At 37.7% G+C, this 26,600-nt stretch overlaps 2 protein-coding genes across 2 annotated transcripts; one reads left to right on the forward strand and one right to left on the reverse strand.

Moving 5' to 3' along the window:
- The first annotated feature begins 236 nt into the window (after positions 1 to 236).
- LOC145676108 (uncharacterized) lies at positions 237 to 3,220 on the forward strand. The gene is made up of 2 exons (XM_081746998.1): positions 237 to 2,992; positions 3,092 to 3,220. Exon 1 carries the CDS (start codon positions 327 to 329, stop codon positions 2,718 to 2,720), a length of 2,394 nt encoding a protein of 797 aa, XP_081603124.1. The 5' UTR covers positions 237 to 326; the 3' UTR covers positions 2,721 to 2,992; positions 3,092 to 3,220.
- A 3,161-nt stretch (positions 3,221 to 6,381) lies between these two features.
- LOC145675890 (CD9 antigen-like) lies at positions 6,382 to 26,292 on the reverse strand. The gene is made up of 3 exons (XM_081746684.1): positions 26,092 to 26,292; positions 7,243 to 7,431; positions 6,382 to 6,450 (listed from the first exon to the last, which is right to left on the reverse strand). Exons 1-3 carry the CDS (start codon positions 26,152 to 26,154, stop codon positions 6,382 to 6,384), a joined length of 321 nt encoding a protein of 106 aa, XP_081602810.1. The 5' UTR covers positions 26,155 to 26,292.
- Between the last annotated feature and the right edge of the window lie 308 nt (positions 26,293 to 26,600).

Raw genomic sequence — 26,600 nt, forward strand, 5'->3', positions numbered from 1 at the left:
CTGGTGTTCCTTCACTCATGCACGCAAAGAAAGCCTTGTTGATATTCTACGATATAGAATCTATGCAAGACACGAATATTGGCGATAATACGTATGTACACATTCCAAATTTATTGGTTGCACAACAAGTATGTTATGCATGTGTTGAAAACAATAATATCCAGCAGTCTTGCAGTACGTGTGGTCAGCGCCAGCATATTTTCCAAGGAGAGGATCCAGTTTATAATTTTCTCCAGTACTTGCGGGAACGTCGTCCCAATATAAATAGGATTTTCTGTGTCGCGCACAACTCGAAGGGCTACGATGGACATTTCATCCTAAAGACCATGGTAGAACAATGTCAATGGAGACCTGACGTCATATTAAATGGGACCAAGATACTGAGTTTAACGTTGAATAATCTGACGTTCATTGACTCGTTGAACTTCCTACCTATGGCATTAAGTAAATTGTCAAAAGCGTTCAATTTACCCGCAACCAAAGGCTACTTCCCGCATTTCTTCAACACCAAGGAGAATCAATCGTATATTGGACCACTTCCAGAAACAAAGTATTATGGTGCAGATGAAATGGCCGTCGAAGACAGGAACAAGTTCATGCAATGGTACAACGATCATCGTAATGATACGTTTGATTTTCAGAAAGAAATTCTCAAGTATTGTATTCAAGATGTCAATGTACTGCGACAAGCATGCGTTTCGTTTATGACGTCATTTGAAACAGAAACCAAAGTGAATCCCTTCTTGGAGACGATCACGATTGCCAGTGCTTCCAATTTAGTATTCCGCCGGAATTTCCTTAAACCCAACACCATAGGAATTCTACCGGCACATGGCTATCGATGGAGAAGTACCCAATCGATCGCTGCAATGCAATGGCTGGCCTACATTGAAAAAAGCGAAGAAAAACAAATCTTACATGCGGCCCGACAAAAGGAAGTGTTTATTGCGGGATTCCATGTTGATGGCTACTACCAAGATCCTGAGACGTTAGAGGAGCACGTCTACGAGCATGCCGGCTGCTTTTACCACGGGTGTAAAGTATGTTTTACTACAGGCCGTAATCAGCCCATCTACAGCAATCCAGAAGACACCATGGAATTCCGTTATGAACGAACGCAAAGAAAAAATGCAAGACTGCGTGAATTGGGCTACATTGTACATGAAATGTGGGAGTGCGAATTTAATCAGTTCTTAAAACAAAATCCTGCAATGGCGACGTATCTGAAGAATCACCCGTACATGAACCGCAGACCATTAAATCCAAGAGATAGTTTTTTTGGAGGAAGGACCAATTGCGTGAAATTGTACCACCAAGTCGACGAAAAAGCGGGGGAAGTAATAAAATATTTCGATATTGTCTCGCTTTATCCTTATGTAAATAAGTGTGCTAAATACCCTGTAGGCCATCCACGAATTTATCTACAGGGTGATGAAAATATACCACCAATAAATAAAGTCAATGGTCTAATCAAAATGACGATATTACCAAGTCGCCATCTTTATCATGGTCTCCTGCCTTACCGATGTAACAAGAAACTACTCTTTCCACTGTGTGCTGCGTGTGCCGAAGAAATGAACCCAGACCCTACAGCAACGTGTACGCACAACGACCAGGAGCGGTGCCTCACTGGAACATGGGTATCATATGAAATCCAGAAAGCAGTAGAATTAGGATATCAACCAGTGGAAATTTTTGAAATTTGGGATTATGACATTGAACAATATGATCCCATCACGAAAACAGGTGGCTTGTTCACGGAATATATCAATACGTTTTTGAAATCAAAAATGGAAGCGTCTGGCTGGCCTAGTTCCTGTGTCAGCGAAGAAGACAAATCAAAATTCATACAAACCGTCCTGGAGCGTGAAGGTATTGCATTGGATCCGTCCAAAATTGAAAATAATCCTGCACGAAGAAGTTTATCTAAGCTTTGTGTGAACTCTCTTTGGGGAAAGCTTTGCCAAAGATCAAACTTTAGCCAGACCACAATTATTGATCGGCCGGAAGAATTTTATGAAAAACTCACTTCCCCCGACATTAAACTCCATCAAATTGTACCCATCAATGATACGATGTTGTATGCGTTCTGGGAGTACAATGAACATGTGCCTGTTCAAAACCGAAACACCAATGTCGTGTTAGGTGCATTTACAACATGTCAGGCACGCCTGGAACTGTACAAGTACCTGGAAATGTTGCAGGAACGTGTTTTATATTTCGACACGGATTCTGTAATATTTACAGAGAAGCCCGGGGAGCCAACCATTGAACCTTCAACGTACTTGGGATGCTTATCGAATGAGATGGAGTCTTACGGACCACGAGCATACATCAAAACATTTGTCAGTGGAGGACCAAAAAATTACAGCCTAGAAATATACAATCCGGATACCAACGTCACCAGTTACATATGCAAAATTAGAGGATTTACATTAAATTACAATGCAGGACAACAATTAAATTTCAATACGCTAAAAGAAATGATTACAAATCAATGCCGTGGACAAGTCACCATCACTATCCCCCATAAGATATGCAGGACCAAAGACCATACCATCGTCACACGCAAAGAAGAAAAAATGTACAGTATCCAGTACACAAAACGTCGATTTAAAGAATTCAATTCCTACGATACGGTTCCGTACGGGTACGTTAAAAAACAGAAGATGGAACTGGAAAAAGAAGATGAAGAAGAAAAAACTGTAAATACCCAATAAGGCCGCCATTTCTTTTTTCCTTTTCCTTTTCTTCTCCTTAACCACAAAGCAGCAACACCAAGAAGAAAATGAAGTACCCACAAGAGTTCATAAATCATCAACATCACCATCAGTGGAAGAAATGCAGTCATCTCGTACCGAAGGAGGAACCTTGACCATAAAGCTGCAACACCAAGAAAAATGCAGTACCCAGAAAAAGTGCGTAAACATCCATCAGTGGATGAAATGTACCCGAGGAGGAAGATGAGCCTAAACAGATCCATCATTTACGAGTAAGTTTTATTTCTCTCTTATCAATATTGACTCATTTTTATTGTTTCAGAAAAAAGAAATTCTTAAAGTAATCCGTCGTTTCTTCTTTTTCTTTACAGGATACGTCTACAACATTCGAAGATGATGACACGTCCAACATATTCATTAAACTAGATCCTGTATTTATTATGTTAATAAACTTGTATGAGAAGAGCACATACCTTTCGTTAAAATACAACAAGTTGAAAAAAAAAATATGTTTTATTATTTCTTGAAACCCTGAACACTTGTTTTCAAATAAATGGTAATCTTGAAAATTTAAGGTGGAAAATATATCCAAGATTTGGTTTACATGATTTTGTTCGAAAAATAATTAAAGAATTTTTTAGTGTCCAAAATTTGGTTTTTAATTTAGTTCGAAAAAAATTTGGATTTGAAAACTTTCAAATGTGGTTTACAACTTTAGTACGAAACTTGTTTTTAAAAATTGGTTCGAAATTTTTTGTTTAAATTTTTAGTTCGAAAAATTTTGATTTGAAAATTTAGTTCGAAAGTTTTTAGTTTAAAATATTTTTCGAAAAATTTTTAATTTTTTTAGTTCGAATTTTTTTTGGGTTCGAAAATTTTTTAGTTCGAAAATTTTTTGATTTGAAAATTTAGTTCGAAAGTTTTTAGTTTAAATTTTTTAGTTCGAATTTTTTTTGAAATTTTTGTTTCAAAATTTTTAGTTCGAAAATTTTTTGTTTGAAAATTTTTGTTTAAAATTTTTTTAGTTCGAAAAAATTTTTAGTTTAAAATTTCTTGCACTCTGCGGAACCGTTTCGAAAAGAATCGGAGCAGTTTAGGTAAGAAAAATCTGGCAACACTGTTTCCATAATTGAAGCGCTTACTGAGCGTTTAAAAAATCGCTTAAACTCACAACAATGTGTTATAAGAAATCTACAAGCGACAACCCTCTTTCACCATTGTTACTTCCAGAGACATAGGCTACTAATTCAAGGACAGGATCTCCATCAAGGTAAGAATCATCTTATCTGCCAAAGAGAACGATAATATTTAATGTAAACTTCAGTACAATATCATGATACCAAAAAAGGGTTATTTAAGGAGGAGGTTGAACACTTCATGGGAACTTTACACATAACCATAAAAAGGGAACTAAATTCTAAGATCCCGGTCTAGGATGGATCGCCGTCATATCGCTCTGTATTTCCCTCATGAACTGGAGGGGCTAAGATCATGTGACTTCTATCCACCAATCAAAATTGAGGTACCAAAACACGCATCTTACACATAAACAAATAAGTAAGGGGTTTTCCCATGTAACCTGTTCACTGTGTGGCGGGTCTAAAATCATGTGACCTCTATCAACCAATCAGAATCGAGATACCAAAGTATACATCAGAAAGGATACCCTAATTTCAAAAATCCTAGGACCTAAAATCACGTGATCTCTATCATCCAATCAGAATCAAGGTACCAAAGCACTCATCTTACCCGTAAAAGGAAACGAATTAGTAATGGATTTCCCCGCAAGGGTAAAACATGACGTCATACCATGTGACCTGTTCACCGTGTAGCGGGTCTAAGATCATGTAACCTCTGTCGGCCAATCAGAATCGAGGTACCAAAGCACGCATCAAAGAGGATACCCAAATTTCAAAACCCAGGGTCTAAGATCATGTGACCGCTATCAACCAATCAAATTCAAGGTACCAAACCACTCATCTTACCCATAAAAGGGAACGAATTTTAAAAAATCCCTGAGCCTAAGATCACGTGACCTCTGTCAGCCAATCATAAACACTCATCTTACCCGTAAAAGGGAACGAATTTCAAATATCGCAGGGTCTAAGATCACGTGACAGCTGTCAACCAATCAGAATCACACATCTTACCCGTAAAAGGGAACAAATTTCAAAAATCCTAGTCATAAAAGAGAATGAGGGATTTCCCCGCGGGGTGACTCATGACGTCATACCACGTGACCTGAAAATTTGAATTTCCCGCGTGGGCGGGGCCTAACGTCACGTGACCTCTCTCAGCCAATCAGAATCGAGGAATTTTTGCTGACTCAGTTCGCCATACGTCGACCACTACTACTAAGCTATTATCAGGGTGATTTTCTTAGTGAAGACTGAGCAAAATGTATCAAAGTTGGAAGAAGTTGCTCATGAGGAATCTGTTACTATGTAATTGTGGGGCTGCTACTAGGGTCCGAGACTAGTATTCACGATATCAAGAAATATCTTGGTTTGGTTACAAAGACTAAGACTATGGCTATTCGAGGATGCGTTTCCAATGCGTTATTCCCCGCAACGAATGCGACCTAGGTGGCTACTCGGTAATTTTACTTTCGCCAGAGTTATAAAACATACTGTGAGCTAGTCAGGGTTTCCAGGCCTTACTGTCATATCCTTATTCTCACTCATGCGAATCACGAGAAATAACCCTATTGTGTTACATGGATTTTTCTGTGATTAGCTAATGTTCCGGAATTTCCTTGTATTTTTGTGAATTTTCTTTTGTTTTACACGCACATACTTTAGAATAGCAGAGTTCCAATATTGTACACAAAGCATAGTCCAAGCAGCTGTTTCTTGCTAAAATCCCCTTGCCTGGTAACACGTCTTTCCTTTTTTCCCTTCCTTTACACATCTTTTACTGATTCCGAAACAACGGGCGGTATATTGTACCGAAACACACCAAATACGCTCAAGCCGATGTATTTTGCGTATTTTTATTGCTATCGCGTGCGGAGCGCATTGTGATTAGCTATTCACATCTGAATACATGGTCAGCATATTCCAAGCATACGCATGAATCATAGAAACACGTTGCGAACGCATCGAATAGCCGTGTACTAAACAATCTGCCCCATTGTCTGAAAAGGTACAGACATAAAACGTCACCGCAAACGGACGGCTGCAAAGCAGGTAGCGAAATCATGTGGTCAAACATATATTGTAATAGATTGTGAAATTTTACGTGTCTGTGATTCTATCAGAACTCTATAAGAATATTCTGTATGAAACAAAAGTTCCTTGCCAGTGACAGGCCATTGCTCAGAATGGTTTCATCAACAACCCTTCATTACTAACAGATCTTTGAATGGCCAGATCTACTTGAAGAACCTTTTTTTAACATGTCACTTTTTAGCGGATAAAGGCAACTCCTATTTTGGACTGATCTTACAACGAACTTCTATGCGTCTGACGTTCAAACAATTTCTGGCGGTTCGTACCTAAAGAGAATAATTCACCGAATGACTCCTTTCTACACCGAACCGAAAAATTGTGGGCGCTGTGCAAGCGTGCACACTGGCACAATGGCAAGAATATTCCAGACCTAGCAGCGTTCAAACGTGTATCCAAAGACAGTGAGAGTCGAACATGGGAGAAATATGTTTTCAATCTTTCAAAGCGATTTTCACAATGTGGGTACCATGAGGTCGAAGCACTGGAAAATTGATGGTTTCCTTCAAACAAAATGTTGTTTGTTTACATGTGTATCAGTTTGCTCATATATTGTCATGGTCTGTCCTTATATTTATGTTCCCAGTGTGTGATAGGAATTCCTGCGTTCCTTTGTATATACTTGTAGATCTATACAGGGATAAAAATGATTCTGAAAAGGTAGGGGAACGCATGATGTCACGCCGTCCCCCGAGCCTATCTTTGCCCATTGTTTGTTTTTAGAAAGTGGGGGGACGCCACAGATATTTTCTAGAAGTGAGGTGACGGCGTCCCGTCCCGTTCCCTTTCACTTTTACCCCTGCTTGTATATGGATTTACAGGTACATTATATATGACACATTGAAACCTTCATATGGAATGATTCAAATCAGTGATAATGTGGAACAGGCCCACAACCAGAGAGGAGCTAGGGGGACTGGCCCCTCCAGACCTCAATACAAAAAACACAATTTAGATATTTGTAAGAGAATTTTTAATGACTTGGCCCCCCTAACATATTCATGCCCTCCCCCAAACATCTGTGGCTTATTTCGGTCCTGATTTGGGGGTCGCGTGGAGGCCATTTTTCGAAGAGCTACAAATTTTCTCCACGGGCAGAAAACAGATCGTGGTCAATATAGACTGAAGTATTTCCACGATACTACTATTACTCTATGTGTTCTCTTACTCCAGGTGAAATATGAGGTAATCACTGATTCTAAGCATAATCGTGGTACGTTAAACTCAAAAACGAAAAACAAATGATTTGAAAATATATGTATTTTAAAAACTGAAAAAAAAATGTAAAATCTTACCGTCATCAGCATACATATTGACTCTGTAATGGCACCGCAACACCCAAAGAATGAAGTTACTACGACGATGACTCCAAAGAATATAATGGCGTACACAGAGGCTGATCCTGTTACTCCATCAACTCTGTCAAACATCACTTTGGTCTCCAAATTCATAACTCCTACGATAATCAGTGCAATACCACATAGCTGAAAAAAGAACAAACAGTTTGTATTTTAATATTGAAGTAACGTACTATTTATTGACATGGAAAGACTGTATATAGGAAATAGGAATATCTTCTTTTCCACAAATTCCTTGGTGAGTCTTTTTTCTGACATTTGCAGGTTTACGAGAAATTTAATCTTCTCTCATACATAGTATGATTCAAAAGTCTCCAGACTCTGAATTGATTTCTTTAAATACATATAACCAGTAAATGATACAAGAAGTTTATTGTGATTGATATACAAGTACATCGTTTGGCTATTTTTCGACGTAATCACCATCAACATTGAGACATTTATTCTCTGTGTAAAAACCTGCGTCCTGAGGCAGGGGCGTCATTTCAGACTTCGCTTGGGGGGGGGGAGCAAGAGCACCACCGACGTAAGACTTTCACGTTTTGTACTAGTATATTAGTAGGCAATCTAGTAAAGTATATGTATTCCTCAAACTCTTTGGGGGGGGACAATTGCCCCCCTAAATGACGCCCCTGTCCTGAGGGTGCAGCAACTCCGGGTCTTGAGCACTGCACTGTCATTGAAATGCTTTTCCGCTTGAAGAAAAAGAAAGAAATCTCTGAGGGCAAAGTTGGGTGTGTAAGGGGGAAGATTGAGGAAATCTTTGAATTGTCTCAACAGTACGATGAGCTGTGTGTGGCCGGGTGTTATCATGGATCAGAAGAGTTCCAGGGCGTACGATTTCTCTGCGTCGATTTTGGATGACAAGTCCCAGATTATTCACTGTTCGGCAATAGTTCGTCCTGGTTCCAAGAATTTCACAAGAATCACAAACTTTTGGTACCAAAACACAGTTGCCACAGTTTTGTAAATTGAATGTTTTAATTTCTTCTTTTTAGGAGAACCAGATTGCGCCATTCCATTGATTGTTGCTTCGACTCTCATCGAGATTTCATCCCCCGTCACTGTTTGAAAAGAGAGGTCATCCCCTTCCTGCCCTCTGTGGGACAAAAAAAAAAAATACATGCAGCTGTCATTCTTTCCTTATTGTTAGCTTCTGCCAGCATTTTTGACATCCACCTCGCACACATTTTGTGATAACTCAGCTTGTCAGTCACAATTCGATCCACTGTTTTCGAAGACACTTCTGGAATCTCTTTGGCGAGTTCAGTTATTGTGAACCGATGATTGGATCGCACTTTCTCGTTAACGCGTTCCATCAGCGTGTATCTGAACACTAGGTCTTGCCTTATACTAATCGTCATGAACATATGAACTCCCTCTCGAAACTCTCTGCACTATTGCCTGACCTTCCAGGGGCGCCTGAAGAAAATTTTCTAGGGAGGGGCCCGTCTTCATAGTTGCTATATTACTTCTGGTATTTAGTATACGTAATTTGCTATATTACGTATATATTTTCGTGAGCCAGAGGGGTCCAGAGCCCCACCCTGCCCTCCCCTTCGAGCGCCCATGTGACCTTCCCTTCATTCATTACCGCGGGCCCGTAAATTGCCCATAATTCCTATGAATGTCAGCTGCATTCTGCTCTTTGACCATTAGAAGTCGTATGACATATCTCACTTCATTGTGGCAGCCATTTCACCTTACAGGTATTTGCACTTGCGGAACTCCACTCGATGATTCTATATCTGTTGCAATCATAGAATAACACGGTATGCTCAACTTGATCAATTTCGCCAACCTCGCGAAAAAATACCAGTTTTATTTACATTTGATGTGCATATTCAAGGGAAAAAAATGAAATGAAATCTTTAATTTTTACGTCCCACGGTTATGCCGGTTAGGCTAAAGGAGACGGTGATGATGAGTAATGAATGAAATGGTGGAATGAAGAAAGTGGGAGGAAACGGGAGAACCCCGAGAAAACCCACGCACACGGTGTTTGTCCACCACAAAGTTCACTTGGCGGGGGCTGGGATCGAACCCGGAACCCCAAGCACCAGAGGTGAACGCTCTACCACTGAGCCACCGCGGCCCCTTCCATATTCAAGGAGTGTAGTGATGCATAATGTAAATTACATTCAGTAAATTACTTACGTTTTACTTAAAATATAATACATTAATATAATATACTACAGAAGGTTTATATTATTTTTACAAAATGTTGAAAAAGGCCCCTTCTCCTTTTCAGTTCAAGACATAGCTCATCGATATACGTATGTTCGTTGCTACTTTCATCAATATGTTAGCTGAGACGTCCTCACGGCTATGAGTAATGACATACCGCAAATCTCGGATCAGTACATCTTTCCTCATCAGTCGATCTTCGAACCATTCACACACACATTTCCACACTTACGTTTCACATATGGTTATTTGCCCGTTCCGCTGGAGCCAGCAATAACGTTATCCTCTCCAAAGATAGCCTAGAACACAGTGAATTCCGAACTCCAAGCATAGTCAAGAACTCAATGAACTACGAAATCCAAACATAGCCTAGAACTCAGTAAACTACGAACACCTAGCATAACCTAGAACTCAGTAAACTACAAACAGCAAGCATAACCTAGAACTCAGTGAATTCCAAACTCCAAGCATGGTCTAGAACTCAGTGAATTACGAACTCCAAGTGTAGCCTAGAACTCAGTGAGCTCCGAACTCCTAGAATAGTCTAGAACTCAGTAAATTCCGAATTCCAAGCATATTCTAGAACTCAGTGAACTCGAAACTCCAAGCATAGCCTAGAACTCAGTAAACTACAAACTTCAAGCTTAGCCTAGAACTCAGTAAACTCTGAACTCCAAGCACGTCTAGAACTCAGTGAACTCCAAACTCCTAGCATACCCTAGAACTCAGTAAACTACGAACAGCAAGCATAATCTAGAACTCAGTGAGCTCCGAACTCCTAGCACAGTCTAAAATTCAGTGAACTCCAAACTTTCAGCATGATCTAGAACTCAGTGAATTATAAACTCCAAGCATAATCCAGAACTCAGTGAAATCTGAACTCCAAGCAAGTCTAGAACTCAGTGAACTCTTAACTGCTAGCATAGCCTAGAACTCAATGAACTCCGAACTCCTAGCACAGTCTAGATAGAACTCAGTGAATTCCAAATTCTAAGCATAGTCTAAAACTTAATGAACTCCAAACTCCAAGCATAGTCTAGAACTCAGTGAATTCTGAACTCCAAGCATGGTCTAGAATTCAGGGAATTACAAACTCCAAGCATAGCCTAGAATTCAGTGAACTCCGAAGAACACGCATGCCCTAGAAATTGTGCTGGGCGACAACGACCGTTTTGTGAAGCCCCCTGGTATAAAAATATCAGTCGACCGGCACTAAAAGACAACGCAGCAACATTTTCACAAGATTTTTTCGCATAATTCATTTCCACAAAATCAATTCTCTGTTTTTGCGTAAGATTCATGGTGGACTGGCTTCCCTTTCTTGCTGATTTTTTTGCGATCTCTAAGACTAGCCTTATATTAGTCAGAGCACAGTGCAACAAAGCCAAGGAAGAATGAGGGAGGTAAAAATGCGGAGGAAGAGAGGTCTGAGTGCATTAACCGTGTGCCTCAATCACAACGCATTGATGGTAACATGTGAAAAATTTGGAAAGCCCCCTGCATTTTCTGTTTTTTTTTTTTTTTTAACATTAACTTTTGGGAAAGAGATAAAAGTGATTCTTTGTCGAAATTATTAACACATCTGGAACTTCCATTTACATATCTAATAATACATGCAAACAAAGTTGCATTGGTGAAAAGTCGTAACTCGAAGTCTTCTCGCCGGGTGGGACACTTGGTCGAAAAGGTGTAAAAACTTCCTCATGCCAGCTATCTTGAGTAAGGTTTTTCTGGGTTTTCCACGTTCCCACCAGGCAAATGCCGGGACGGTGCCTGGCCGCTTCCTTCCTTTCCTTTCCTCGAATAGTGTGATCGTCAAGCGACGTCATCCCTCACCCTTGACGGATTCTGAAAGCCCAGAAATTTAATCGAAATCTTATCTTTGTTAGCGAGAAAGTCCGCGAACTCCGGAAATTGTTTGTGGAGTGATTTACACATGTTTGATTCTTTAAAAAAAAAAAAAAAATCAAGCGCACAGGATTAGAAATTGTGCTCTGTTATTTAAGAGGGAAAAGAAGAAAATAAACAGACAGAATGGAAGAAAGAAACAAAACAAAATTGTAAACAAAAAGTAATCAACTTTCGAATCGTTCTACAGGAAATGGGTGAGGAACGAAATTTGTAAAGTATTGTTACACTCAGTAGAAAAGAGAGGGCGCACCCACACAGCAAGTTCAATGGGTCCAAATCGACACACATTTGTACATTTTCTTAATAAACTGTACTTGTTTAGCATAAAAATGATTGATATTGCATAAAGATCTGATCTTACATTTCATCTGCATACATTCTTTTGTTACAAAAACAGGCTAATTCTGGATTTATTCTTACAATATCTTACAATCACTTATCATCTTTTCGGCTACAGTATAACACCAGCTGAATGCTACATAGCGGTTTAGAGGTGCACTTACACCCTCCATTCCAAAAGAAACCGAACGTTTTAAAAAAGCAAAAAAGCAATGTACATTTTGGAACAAATCATTTTTATTAATCAATGTATTCCCCTTCTGCATCGATACACATATTTGCACGCTCCAACAAGTTGTCAAACGACTTCTCCATGTCCATTATTGGAATGGTCTTTAGGACGGCGGTCGTCGCCTTCTCAATGGCATCAATCGATGCGTGCCACTTTCCTTTCATCGCCAAATGCAGTTTCGGGAACAGATAGAAATCGCAGGAGCGAGATCTGGTGAATAGGGCGGATGATGCAACCGAATAATGTGATTTTTGACCAAAAATTCAGTTACAAGTCGCGAACGATGTGATGGTGCATTATCGTCCAAAAGAGTCCAACTGCCGATTTCGCGATATTCGGGCCGAATACGACGAATTCTTGCCAGCAAACGTGAAAGAAAACAAAAAAAAAAACAAAATATGTAAACGAAGAAAATTCAGTGTAGAGAAGAGGAGTAGTCGCTAAATATTAACTTTCTTTTTATTGAGAACGATTTACGAAACATCATCTACTGATTGAAATCATGATTATTCTCCAATAAAGTAACTTCCAATAAATCTTTTGTTATTGTTAATTATTCCATATCGGACTCCCGAAGAAAACTCATCGAAACAACTTATTGACCGTGCCAATAGCGACTACTCTCAATCATGACTCCGTTTTCTTTCAATTAGAAATAGAAAAGAAAGAGAAGAAAGTAGAAGGGTAAAAGAAGGAGGTAGGTAAGGAAGAAAGAAAAGAAATAGGGTATTTTAATGAGAAACAGATTACTGGATAATTCCGGAAATATAGTAAAAGGTCGGGAAAGTCGTTGAAAGATGAATCATTCTAAATGTTATTAACAACTAATCAATTTTGGAATGCTTCGGAATAGACACATGTTCCCTCATACCACCCAGACCTAGCTCCAGGCACCACGACCGTGGGGTTGCCCAGACCTAGACCTGGAAACGAGAAAGGTGAAATCATTCTTTGTACTGTTGTTCCAACCGGTGATTGATAACCATCCAGCATCTGAACTCTGTTCTCTAGGATCGACCACACATATGAATTAGCCAAGGAAAGAAAAAAAAAATCAAACTTATAAACTCAATATAAATTTATGTATCGTATCAATCGAAGTCTCAACTTCCTGGAAGAAAGATGTCGTATTTAGGCTTATTCTTGCTATTTTTGCTTCACTCCTCGAGCCGATTTAAACCGTTAGTGACGGTTTCTCATGACCTAGGTTATTTACCTTAACACATATATTAAAACATGACACATATATTACAGATGTTAATATGACAAAGGATATCACTAAAATTACTTAAATTAAATCTATCATGCATTCACACGCTCACTCACTCAGGACAGTGTATATATGTTTAAAGGAAAATCAACTAGCTACAAGGGTACAAATAGTTTATTACATTCATAATGAAAAGAAAAGACAAAACAAATAATTATGAAAAAAAAATATTAAAAGCACAAATTCTTAGTTATATATTAATAGAGTACATAGTGTTATATTTTAGTAAATTTTTATATATTCAATCATATTGACAAAAGAAAAGAAAAAGGAATTATTACATATATCATATCTTAGGCATGCTAAAGCAAAATTATGATTTGCGACATACGCAAAGAAGACACTTATTTCACTTAAAAAAAATTGGACAAAGAGGAAAGAAAAAAAACTTTTAAGTGTATCAGAACTTATGAGTCTCTACCTCACATCGGGTAATAAAATATTAATGATTTTGAGCGTTCAAATCACAAATCACGCACTACTCATAGTGTCCAAAACATTTCGCTCCATTTAACTTAGTTTGTGGTCATTTATATATCTCTATATGTATATATATATATCTATTGGTTTACAAAACCATTCGTCGTCTATATTTGGTTTGTAACTGGTAACAGTTTATATCTGCAATCGCACACTGCTACGTCTATACCCATCTAGGGATTTCGAGAAAATAACTTTCACTAGAGGAAGTTTCTCCTCTTAGACGGTCTATTTCCAAATTTATTAATCGAATAATTTCAAGTTATTTATCCAACACTGGGACACTTCACGAGACCTTTCATTAGGATCACTTTCGTATATGTTTATACATGGTTCGGATTTAAAAAAAAAATTATCTTCCACAGGTGTACGGAGTATGATGGTTCAAATTGAGGATAAAAAAAAACTGGTCAAGTCACAGGATACATATGAAGGTGAGACGGATTCAAGGTACACTTTCCACAATGGTTTTAGGTTAATTGTTCAGGAATAATATTTGTTATGATGGGGGTTACGTTTAGACCTGCCGATATTTTTTCAATGCATGCCATTATATAATTACAGAGGTTATCACTTACATTGATTCAAAAGAAAAGGAAAATTACTTAAGTGCACGGCGGTATTCTTAACAAAATCTACATTTTTAAATTCGTCGGAAGACTTCTGGTAAACTATAGCAACCAATACACGTCTAGGGGGACAGACACGAGCGCTCTTACATATATTCATAATACATTTAATATCATACTTTTACTTTAACATCATATTCACATACTAGTTACACATACATTTCGAAGTATTTATTTCTCTATATATATATATATATTTATAATCAATGCGCACACATTTAAATTAATCACCCCTACAATAAATTCTAAGAAGGTTGCAACATTGTCCAAGAAAACAAATGACTTCCAACATTACATTTGGAAACAAATTAAATTTTATCTGATACCGCGCGTCTATAAATTTTTAACTTTTATATAATCAATTCGTGTTTAAATCATGAAGGAAAAAAAAAACTTTGTGAGGCAGGCACGTAACACAGAGCATTTCTAGATATAATTAGGTAAATCAAAATACAATTTCTGGGCCCAGATCAACTACAAGGTAATCGAAAACCAAAACAGAAAGGAAAGTGACCAACGGATTACAAAAAAAAAAAAACTTAAGAGGAACGACGGTGAAAGAACGTAATCGAAGTGTCGTCAAATACTAAGTCTTTATTCATTTCAGCGATAGGTCAAAATGTGATGGAGGACCCAATCATTATCTACTCCATTCATGAATCGTGTCTTGCAACGTCTCAGCTGGTAATTTCAGATCAGAGTTGTACGTTAAATAAATTGTAAGCAACAAGTTCAAAATCTTGGGGGGGGGGGGAAGGTTGAAAAAATTAAAAAAAACCTTGAAGAAATGAAGACAGAGAGAGAGATAGAGAAGAAGGAAGACGAAGAATAGGGGCGCCAAAGACTTAAGTGAGAAATAACTAACGCTACAAAGTTAGAAGTCGAATTTCGCTCTCAACAAAATCCATAGCCAAAATATTCTTAACATGCCAAAAAGGGTTCGGCTTACCAAATAAATAGCCGATAAAACTGTCTGCGAAGATGAGACAAGTCTGTGTCCACAATGGGATTTTCGGAAAGACAAAGGCTTTAGGGAAATCCCACCACTCACCGTATCCGGTCAACACCCTTGCAGACCCCGAAATCCTCCGGAAGGTTAGAGACGGCGTTAATTTAGGATTTCAAAAGGGAGAAAAAAAAATCATCCGACCTCTTGGAAACTAGAAGATTCCAGGATAGTAATGAAATTAGAGTAATAGTTAAGATATCCCTAATTAGTGATTTGCCAAAATAAAAAAAAAATTAAATAAACTGAATTTTGAATCGGTGATTTCTATGCCAAACCTCACCGATAGCTACCCTGCGCAGACACGCCACGGTCTGGGATGTCGTTAATTTCCCTCGTCTAATTAAACTAAGAAAAGAAATGAAAATACTTAAAGGGACTAGGGGTCGACATCCGGGTACGCGAATAAATTTCAATAACTAATTGTTTTGATACAGAGCTGTCGCCTCCATGAACATTGTAAGCTAGCCTGAGTAGGTAACGTGGAGAAAAAAAAAATCTCACGGAGCAGGATATTCTATTTAAAAAAAAACCGACCAGAAAATATAATTCACTACAGCCCTGTTGTATAACTGCTACTGTCTTTTCATAATTTATTATTCAATATGTCTAGTCTGCGATTATATGATGCTACCCATTCTATCAGATGGTATTACTATGGTTGATTATTATTATGACACATAAAACTACAAAGTACTACCATAGTCCGACTATATATCACCCTCCGGTCCGCGTGATACTATGGTGCAGGGGTCGGAACCTGAGATGTTTGTAGCTATACGTCTCTATTCAATCTCTATATATCAACACGCGGCGAAGTATTCACTGGGCTACTATATATTTTAAACTATATGGGTGTCCTATATTCTATATTCATTTACTACAATATTCATATACTTATTAATATTCATATTCACATTAATATTCATTTGCCACGACGCTATATTCTACAAACACCCTGTTTCCTCTATCTACGCCCAGCCTATTTACACATTTCATCATAATACTTTAAAATCTATAATCACTACAAACATTTCCCGCTCCGATCACCGCACGACAACCTCACTCGAACCCGAGACTCTTTCATCCCACACACAATACTATGTAATACCTGGTAGCTTTATTAAGAACGAAAAAAAAATCCTATGTATGTTCACTGAAAATAGAATTATCTGCGATAATGTCTAATGTTTATAAAATTCTGCATCAACAATGAAATTCTACAGCCACGAAGAAAAATGGACATTTAATATATTTTCAAAGCGAAGAACTAGCATCATATCGCCCAACTTCTGTTAAAAATTTACGTATTGTTTATTTACTTAAATATCTCAGGTTCTAGACTAAGCAGAATGTTGAAATTTTCAGAATATATTAATTTTGGGTCACTTGACCTAACTGTACATTCATATGGGCTGTGAATTATACCTTCTAGGTTTTATTTCGAAAAGAAAGGTCAATTTCACGGAAACTAAATCACTAAGCACCTCGACAGAAGAATGGCGGTTAGTACTGACTTTTGACACTAGGGCTAGCGACGATATAATGAACCCTTGAACAACGGAATGTGACCTTGTACACGGAATTATTATACTATATTACGTTCACTTAATGACGGAGTAATAAAAATTTATCGCATAGTAAATACTACACTGTCCGTATTTAATTATCTCACACACTCTTTCATCACTTAACTACCACTACCACTGATACTACATTACAAATATACACATACTACTCAAACTACAAGACACATCATGCCAATACACACCAATTATCACTATCATTAATACATGTTGTACTGATAAATACACACAGGAAACATTCATATTCGACCATTTTAAATCGGCTCGAAAGGAAAAGGAAAGAAAGGGACAGGGCCAACTGGCCCTTTTATTCACTGAATCACATTCTTAAGTGTTTAATCAACGCCCCCGAGGGGACGTATCGAAGTATTAGCTAACAATAGGACCCCTGCCCTGAAGGGGCAGGAACCCGGAAACAAACTAAATGTTTAACTCATCCCGCTGGAAGCCGTACTCCCAATTTGGGAGTCAGATAGGAGCCCTTACTGAAATTTACACGTGCATTGTGATTACTGGACTGACTACCACAAAATTAAATACCGCCATGTATGTTAAAAAGAAATCACTCGCTACCTACATAAACAAATCTATAATGGACAGGTCTTGTAACCCTCAATTAGTAGGAAAATTGGGAGGTAGAAATATGATGGGAAACACTGATCTTCTGAACCGGTTTTAGGAAAGAAAAACAGAAATCACACTACTTCTGAATCCTGTCCATATCGATCGGCAGATGAAATCATGGCGTCATTATCTTATGGTTCCTATCTTTGCTTTTTTGTCCAGTTTTGACTAGGAAATTTAACAGTTTATGGCTCCTCGGACTTCCAGTGATTTTCTATACGTTAATAACGTCACAATATTACCTTTATTTGTAGTTTCTCTCACTCCGTTGCGACCTTTTAAGCTCGACGATCAAATCCAGTGTCTTCAATGAGACGTTCCGGCATGGAATGGAATAATTGCGCCCTAATATCATCGCGTGGGTTTATCATCCAATCAAAACTAAGCATTTTGGCGGTGGGGCTTTGAAGCGAATAAAATCTGGTAAAATCTGGATTAAACTAGATTTTAGAAGGACCTAGGTATCTAAAAGAGAGGTGAAGGGTGGTCCTGAAAATTCTGTCGAATTTTAGATTGGTTATTTGATCTGGAAAGTTCCGTCCAATAGTGGATCTATATTTTCGGATAGCACTGACACCGTAAGAATTGTAATAATCCATTTACATATCCATATACAAAACTTATAACTAATTTAAAATATAAATAAAGGTATTGATTCCCAAAACTATAATTCCTAATGAATTTTTTACAGTTTTCCATGTTAATTTGAAATAGAACAATGAACAATATTACGAATTATATGAACAGCCAGAAATTTTTTGTTAAACGTCAGGTACAGTCGGTGCAAAAAATTTCGGGCACCCTCCTATTAAAAACATAATTTCACTAGACTGTAATGGTATATTACAAACGCTTCATGACGCCCAAGTAAAACTCTCCAGTGACTGTCTGGCCGGGCTGAACAAATTCTTTGTGGATAATTCCTTTTGAATCGTAAAAACAAATCAGCATCACCTTAACTTTTGACTTCACCAAGCGACTTTTTTTGGGTGTTCCTTCATCCGGCGCTCTCCATTCAGCACTTTGCCGCTTTGTTTCGGGCTCATATTCAAAACACCACGTCTCGTCACCAGTTACAATCGATTTCAAGAAGTTTCGATCCTGCCGAGCACTTTTAACGATGTCTTTGCAATGCGCAATTCGATCAACTTTTTGGTCTTCGGTGAGTTTGTGTGGTACAAACCGCGAATTAACCTTCTTAAGGCCCAAAACTTCGGTCAAAATGCGGTATGCGGTTGTTTGAGGAATGCCTAATTCCATTTCAATAACTTTCACCGACGAGTTTTTGTTATGTTTGATGAATTCACGCACTTTTTCGATGTTTTCTTCCGATAATCCGCTTCTGGGACGGCCTGATCTTTCGTCATCATCCAGCGTCTCTCTACCCGATTTGAATCGCCTGAACCACTCGTAAACTTGCGTACGGGATAGACACTCATCACCATATGCATTTTGTAGCATTTGGTGCGTTTCACTAAAAGTTTTACCCAGTTTAACACAAAACTCAATTGCAGCTCGTTGTTTGAAACTCATTTTCTGACCGATGTACACAACACATTGACAGTTGAAACGCAATAACTTTGTTGCCGTGCATCCAAATGTCATGACATTTATACCAGTTGTCAATGAGGGACTACGCCATCTACCGGTAAAATGTTACAACAGACGGCACTAGTGGTACTATTTGTTTTCAAAAGTTCGGTTTCTTTTGGAATGGAGGGTGTATATTGATAATTGCGCATGGATTATATTCTTCGGGGCTATTTTGTCTTGCAAATATTTCTCTAATACAATTCTATTGTAAATGTGAACCCCTCCCAACAAAAATTTCTGAGTACATGCCTGGTAACAGGAGAAAGGAATGATGGCAACACTGCATTACTGACAAATAAGGAAAGCACTTATTCATAAACTTATTTATGAAAATGAAAGATCAAAATGTAGAGATAATTTACTCAGGTAATGAAAAATTTTAGTAACAAAAAGTAGTTTGTTTTTCCATATTTTATAATTATTGTAATTAGTGTAGCATGGGATGTTCAAAAGTAAAATGGACTTCTTCCTTCTAGAGATTGGACTTTATGATGTTTCAGGTTGGCATCAATATCATAACGTGGCACGGGCCTTTATCTAGCACGTGCGGGGCGGAACAAGGCTTTGTTCCGTTGTTTACAGTTTCCTGTGTGTACAAACATCTCCTCGTCTTCTCCTTGTCAATATGCGACCACCCTAACGTATGTGCTGTCCCTTGCGCTACTATCTATCGATCACACATTATTACAATTTTCGCATTACATTTTAAACTCAGAGTTTACTGAACTCCGAATCGCACTAATGTAATAAGATGAAGTTCTACAAAACCAATTAATTATTGAAATTTGAATTAACAACAGTAAATTGATTTGGGTTGAGGAAAATAAGGAAGATTTAGAACAGTTTTTTTAATCATTAAACTATGTATTCCATTGGATTGGTTTGTTTCGAATTGAATCTAATGTCCCTTTCAGCAGCAAGGCTATATGAGACAAGGGCCTAGTTTAACGTAGGATCCGAACCAGATGAGCTCCTCTCGAATCTCCCGCACCACAGAAAACATTCAAATACCAAGAAATAACCATTGAAATCAAATTTATCCTAATACGTGTATATACAATTGAAAGTAACTATGTTGTGACTTCATAAGTGTTGAACAACCCAACCGATCTCGATCAAATTTTCAATATAGATAAGGTTCCAGCCTGCGATGGTTTTCATCAGTTCACTTTGACATTAGAACTTTGGAGAAGGGAAGGGGGATATTTAATAGTCGCTTATGTTAGTGTCGAACCCATAGTTTCCGGATTGGTGACATGAACAGTGACACTTCCGATGCCATATAAATAAAAATTCAGCCCCCATTGCTCTTTATGTCCAAAATGAAATTATCCTCCCCGTACGAAGAACGGGTAATCTGCTAGTAGCAGGTAAAACAAAATTCTCAGACACAATACACTTCATCAGTCCAAATATTGAATAGAACACGCTTCACCTGAAATTCCATATGTACTGCATCCCTTTCCAACTTTCCGACATATTGTCTGAGGTTGTACTCGATTAAAATCAATAGGCCAAATGAAGGTCAAATCCCCGATCACGCAAGTTTCAACATACATATACAAAACAATTCTGCACCATGAACTACGAGAAACTCGTTCAATTTTAGTAGAGTATAGTATCTTCTTGTTCTTCTCAACCATAGGGTGGTGGGCAATAAAGAAATTTTAGAACCTCTGTCTTCCTTGGGAGAGCTGTTTTATACCTTGATAAGGTCTTTTCTTCGTAGCTGCATCTAAATATTCTATCCTTGGTCTTCCTCTTCCTGGGTTCCCTTCTGCCTTTCCCACTATCAGCACGGTGATGAAATCGGAATGCCGAATAAGATGGCGAATCATGCTGTTTCTTCTTTTTCCTATTATTTCCATGATCTGTCGTCCTTCATTAGCTTCCTTTAGTACGTCTTCATTCCTTTTCGTTTCGATCCATGATATGCGCAGCATCCTGCGCCAACACCACATTTCAAATGCTTCCAACTTGGATATTTCACCTTTTCTCAATGTCCAGGTCTCTGATCCGTAAAGCGCCACGCTCCATGCCAGGATCTTAATAAATCGTTTTCGAACGTCGAACGACACATTTCCTGATGTTAGCGGTCCTCTTTTTCTATTGAATGCTTGTTCAGTCTGCGCTTTTCTGGAACTTACGTCTTTTTCACTTCTTCCATCCGAGGATATTAGACTTCCTATATAGGAAAACGTCTTCGATTTTCTCTCCACTTAGCCATATGTTTGCCCCTTCTTGTCCTGCTCTTGTGCACTTTATCACTTTGGTTTTCTTCTTATTTATCTTCATTTTGCATGTTTTTTCCAGTTAGTCGTTCAGGTTTGAAAGTGCTTCCTGCAAGTCCTTTTCGTTCTCAGCTATATCATTAGCAAATCTTATTGTGATGAAAACCTGGCCATTTATTTTTACGCCTTTCTCGTTTTTATCAAAAAATTCTTTCATAGCCTCTTCTATTGTATATAGACGTTGAGCAGGAGAGATGAAAGTCCACATCCTTGCCTCACTCCTTTACTTATTGTTGTTTCCTTCTGATCTCTTTCTATAACAGCTGTCTGGTTACTGTAAACTGGTAGATTATTCTTCTGTCTCTGTAATCCACTTTCAGATTCTTCAACGCTTTGAACATGATATTCCAATCTACGTTGTCAAAAGCTTTTTCTATATCTGCAAATACTATCACAATTGGTTTGTTTATTAGTTCCTTTGTGGCATTCTGATTATCTTCAAAACTTGGGGTTAAAATTTGAGAAAAGAAAATGGTTAATCACACTACCTCCCAATTAAAAAAAAAAAAAGTGATCCACAATAAATTCCGTTCTAAAAAAAAGTTTGATTTTAATGCTATATACTCTATTTTTCCTCGGGGTACCGAATCATCCCCGTCGATGGAGAAACATCATTAAAAACATAAGGAGATTGATGAACTCCTTTTCCCTTAATTTTTAATCCTTTTATGGTCTTTTAAAACAGTGGCAGATCTGTCTTGGGGCCCGGTCTAGAATCCCCAGTTTTTCAGTGACGAAAATAATTTAAGCCATTATTTATATATTTTGAAACTTTATAGTAGACTCGTGATATACCTATCATAGTCTAGGTTGTGACTCACCCATCCCGTTTTTACCTTTACTATCTGCCACTACTTTAAAATTTCCCGACTTTGTTTGATTTGGTTTGAATGAATTTAGCACATGACAGCATTTCATATGTAATGATAGGCTTTCAAAGTTAAAACCAACTACATTAATGCCATCTATTGAGACAGGGTGAAAGTCATGACTTAAAGATTGTCTACCAGTTGTAGTATAATATCAAATAATCAGGCTACTAACATTCGCATTAGGCGAAATTAAGAGTATGTCGAACGTAGCTCGACATCGGTCTAGTATGGACAAAATTAAAGCGAAACCTACTCGACAAAAGATCGCAAAAGGCTAAAAGAAATATTTGGTATTTAAAAAAATCGATTCCAATACAGTATTATGCATATTTTCTTTGTGGCTGAAATCAGAAACAGTCAAAAATGAACTGTAATTTTAGCTCCGTGACAACTCCTTGACTACCATTACCTCCCGATAGAAAGATACGTTTCACGATAACTTTCATATAAGAAATTTTTAGATTTTGAAGATTTTCTTTCTTGTTTTTAGCTCTGCATTTATTCACACTCATTGAATTTAAAATAATTTCAGAACAAAGAAGTTAAACGTCTCCTCAGACGCGGTTTTAAAAATATCTGCAATAATAATAATAAATTTATTTCATTTCGACGAAATGTTTGTTTATCAAGATTTTCAAAAAAAAAAAAAAATTCAATATTTAGAGTTGAAGTCGGTTAGATTTAAGGTAATACTTTAACTCGTATGAACGAAAGAAAAGTTTCATGAAAGCATCCCTAAAAGAAAAGAGATTCAATTTAGATGTTTTTTTCTGAGGATTCCTTAACTGATCCTACTAATTGATGTTGAAATAAGTTAATAATAAGTCTGAAATCTCCCCAGTTGTAAATAAGACTTAATGTGTGTTTTGTTCGAGTTTAGAGACTTATTCGGACAGTTTGACGTTGAAAATAGTGCTAACGAAGGAAATACACGATACATATCATAATCGAAAAAAAAAGAACAATGCTGTTATATTTCCGTATTCCGTTCAGATATGAGCGGCTTGGGGCAAGAGAATGGTATGTCACATTTATTTTTTTCTAAAATGGAAAAGCAAATTCAACATTCCCATGCAATGCTATGTAATGGCACGTACTACACAAGTTTCCACTCCCAAATGCAGGAATATTTCGAAATTAAACTACCTACATACTATTCTGTGATCCGATTCCAACTCGTTCCACCAAATAACTCAATATCAGCAGGAGTGGCGTTTGCCGTTGTCTTCCTCCGAGCCTCTCATACACATTCTCGACTGTGCACACATACCGAACAATATGTTATTGACATATGCAAATTATTCTAGTGTTTAAAAGTAAGACGTGGAAAATTTACGGGAAAAAATCTAAGTATGGAATTGCATTGTGAACAACGTACAAAAGACTTTGCTTCAAATTAACGTGGCTTTCCGTTCGAAAACAGAAAATGAAATTTGTACCGTTAAGTTCCACGGTATAGTGCTTAAGGCTTTAAAGGAAACAGGTGATAAAAGAAAGCAAATGATTATTAAATAATTTGGTGGAATGAGAATCTGGGAGATAAAAAGAAAGAACTCCGAGAAAACCCACGGACCCGAACGATAATGATAATCACAAACTCATGTCACCTGGGATCGAATCTGGAACCCCTTGAACCAGGTGTAAGTAGTCTAGCAGTGAAGTACCGTGTCCCCTTTAGCTTCTGCTACCGCATTATACACTATTTGTTTTATACAGATTTAATTGTCTATACATGTATAAATATATTATGCCGTTACTGAATATCTTGATCGAATTGGGAAGATTTCAGATTACTTTGTTCTGTACCTTTTTTTTTGTCGTTGTTGTTGTTGTTCGGTGCCAATTTGACACCTTTTTATTTACTACACTATATGTCTAGGCTTTTTTCTTTCTTTCTTTTTTTAGGATTATTCTGTTTCATCTCTCTTTCTTCATTATACCGTTTTCATTCATTTTTTCTCTCTCCCTTAGAGTTGAGGCGTAATCACGGAACGTTAAAGTAATAATAATAATAATAAAAAAAGCAGAACGTAACGGAACAGAAATTTGGGAGGACAGTTTTCTTTAAATATCGAAAACATTTTTACTGCTGTATTAGTTCACTATATTACATGTGTGAGGAATATATCGAGGGCTGAGTGTGTTCGCTCGTCCGTTGTAACGCTATCTCTGATGTAAAGTCCACTAATCGACTCCAAAAGGGGAAATTTCTCCGCAATCATGCATTGCCTCCTCCCTTAAAAAGAACAATTGAAGGATACCTACTGGCGATGCTTGTTTGTCTCCCAAAGTATATACGTAGTAAAATTTCATTCTCGTTTGTACTTTTATGTAATTTGATCTCCTGTCTATATTCTGAAATGAAAAATATCTCCATATTTCGTATCCTGTAGTCTTACACATATTGCTACTACCAGTCTCGGACTGGGGAGTATAGGGCCCCCGCAGGAGCCTCACTTGAGGGACCCATTTTCTCTTCCCATGTAGTGTGTAGGAGTCTCACAAAGTGAAGTAAGTTTATCCTTCTTTATTTTTATGGCTACCGGATACCGTATACTGGCTTTTTCAAATGAATACCGGCTTATTATTATTATTATTATTATTATTATCATTATTATTATTATTATTATTATTATTAGTAGTAGTAGTAGTAGTAGTAGTAGTAGTAGTAGTAGTAGTAGTAGTAGTAGTAGTAGTTGCAATAGGGAAATGGCTTTTCTTCACAAAGCTTTCAGCTTCATTTTCGCATGGTAACGGGGCCCCTGGGTAGGGACCTGTTCTGTTTCTTTATGGTGTTGCAATAACTTGTCAGACGACTAACAGAGGGCCCCAGCAGGACTTTATAAAAGTATGTCTCATTTCGACATTCATGGGGCCCCATTCTTCGTATTGTTGAAATATATTCTTACTAGGCCACAAACAAAGAACCCCAAACAGGACTTTATAATATTATTAGTTTCGTTCTAATAATGGGACCACGAGACTACATTCAATGCTGGGGGCCACCAAACTCTGGGAACGGAAGAAACTACAACGAGTAACTATGCTCCAACACAGCAATGTTTTATCTTATTTTCCACGTTATTTAATATTCATTATATGTATTTAGAGAGGGCCCTGGCAGGGATCTTTGCCCTCCTGTCCTGGCCAGTCCGAGCCTGGCTACCACCAGAGATGCACGCAGAAATATATTTTGGGGGGATCCAAAGCTTTTCGGTGGGTTCGAATTCAATGAGGGTAAATCATATTGAAATTGGTAAAATTACACCTATAACTAGGCTAAATCGAGATTTAGGAGGATCCGAACCTACCCTCTGCATACATCCCTGACTACCACAATGCACAAACGCACTCTGTGGTTCTTTCGTCTAGTTTAGTGACTAGAGCGTTTGTTTTTAGTGCAAGTGGTCCTAGCTTCGATTCCGGTTCGGAAGGCACAAACGATTTAAGTCCTCAAACATTCGATTTTATTAATCCTCCTTTACCTAGAGGGCTTAAACGTGAAACGTGAATCGTATTAATTTTTCGTGTTGTCACCGTTGCCCAGTTTATTTTATTATGCTTGTAGTTGTCGCTTGCAAAATCATATTCTCACGCCCTTCAATTCGTAGTCCGAAGTGAATTTGGATAAATATATAAGTTATTAAGTCGGTCATTTTGAGTCATTGCACCCTCCTTCCTCTGTGTTTCTGTTCGATCTCATTTCACCCTTCGGAATATCAATAACGTAATTCACTGGTTATAAAATATGGACATAAAAACTTACCGTAAATATGAAATTGAATATAAAGAGAAGATATTTCGTGCACTGAATACCACAGGAATCCATTTTTGTTCTTTGTGCTACACACTCACACACTCCACAGAATGAGTTTAGGAATTAAAGAACTAGAGCTTAACAGGAACTTTCAATATGACTGTTGTGACGCAGTTGAGACGCAGGAAATCCGTCATCCGATTGTTTCCGTCAACATATTCCATCTTCACAAAACAAAACCCTTAAAGATAAAAGAATAGCAAATTATGGAATTGTATTTTAAATAGAGGGAGAGGTACCCTACACCTTGAGTCATTTTCTCTAAGAATAACATCAGCATTTCCTGTACAGTCAACTACAAAGCATAGACTCTATTATTTTTATGAATTAATAAAATAGGGTAGGGAATTAATAAAATCCTAAGAGTACACTTTGTACACGGGAAGAAAAATGGAGCGCATTTAGAAATAAAACTCATAGATTTTGGCTACAGACGACTTCCTTGGCGTTGCTCTTGG

Source organism: Thermobia domestica, chromosome 18 (genome assembly GCF_964235325.1).
Source record: "Thermobia domestica chromosome 18, izTheDome1.hap1.1, whole genome shotgun sequence".
NCBI lineage: Eukaryota > Metazoa > Arthropoda > Insecta > Zygentoma > Lepismatidae > Thermobia > Thermobia domestica.

Excerpts from the sequence above, each read along its gene's own strand:
- LOC145676108 (XM_081746998.1), top strand. The coding sequence starts at position 327 with ATGGTAGAACAATGTCAATGGAGACCTGACGTCATATTAAATGGGACC.
- LOC145675890 (XM_081746684.1), bottom strand. The coding sequence starts at position 26,154 with ATGGATTCCTGTGGTATTCAGTGCACGAAATATCTTCTCTTTATATTC. Across the intron at positions 7,432-26,091 it reads TATTCAATTTCATATTTACG|CTATGTGGTATTGCACTGAT; the intron begins GTAAGTTTTTAT and ends TTCTTTTTTCAG. Across the intron at positions 6,451-7,242 it reads CAATATGTATGCTGATGACG|GAAACCATCAATTTTCCAGT; the intron begins GTAAGATTTTAC and ends TTTTGTTTGAAG.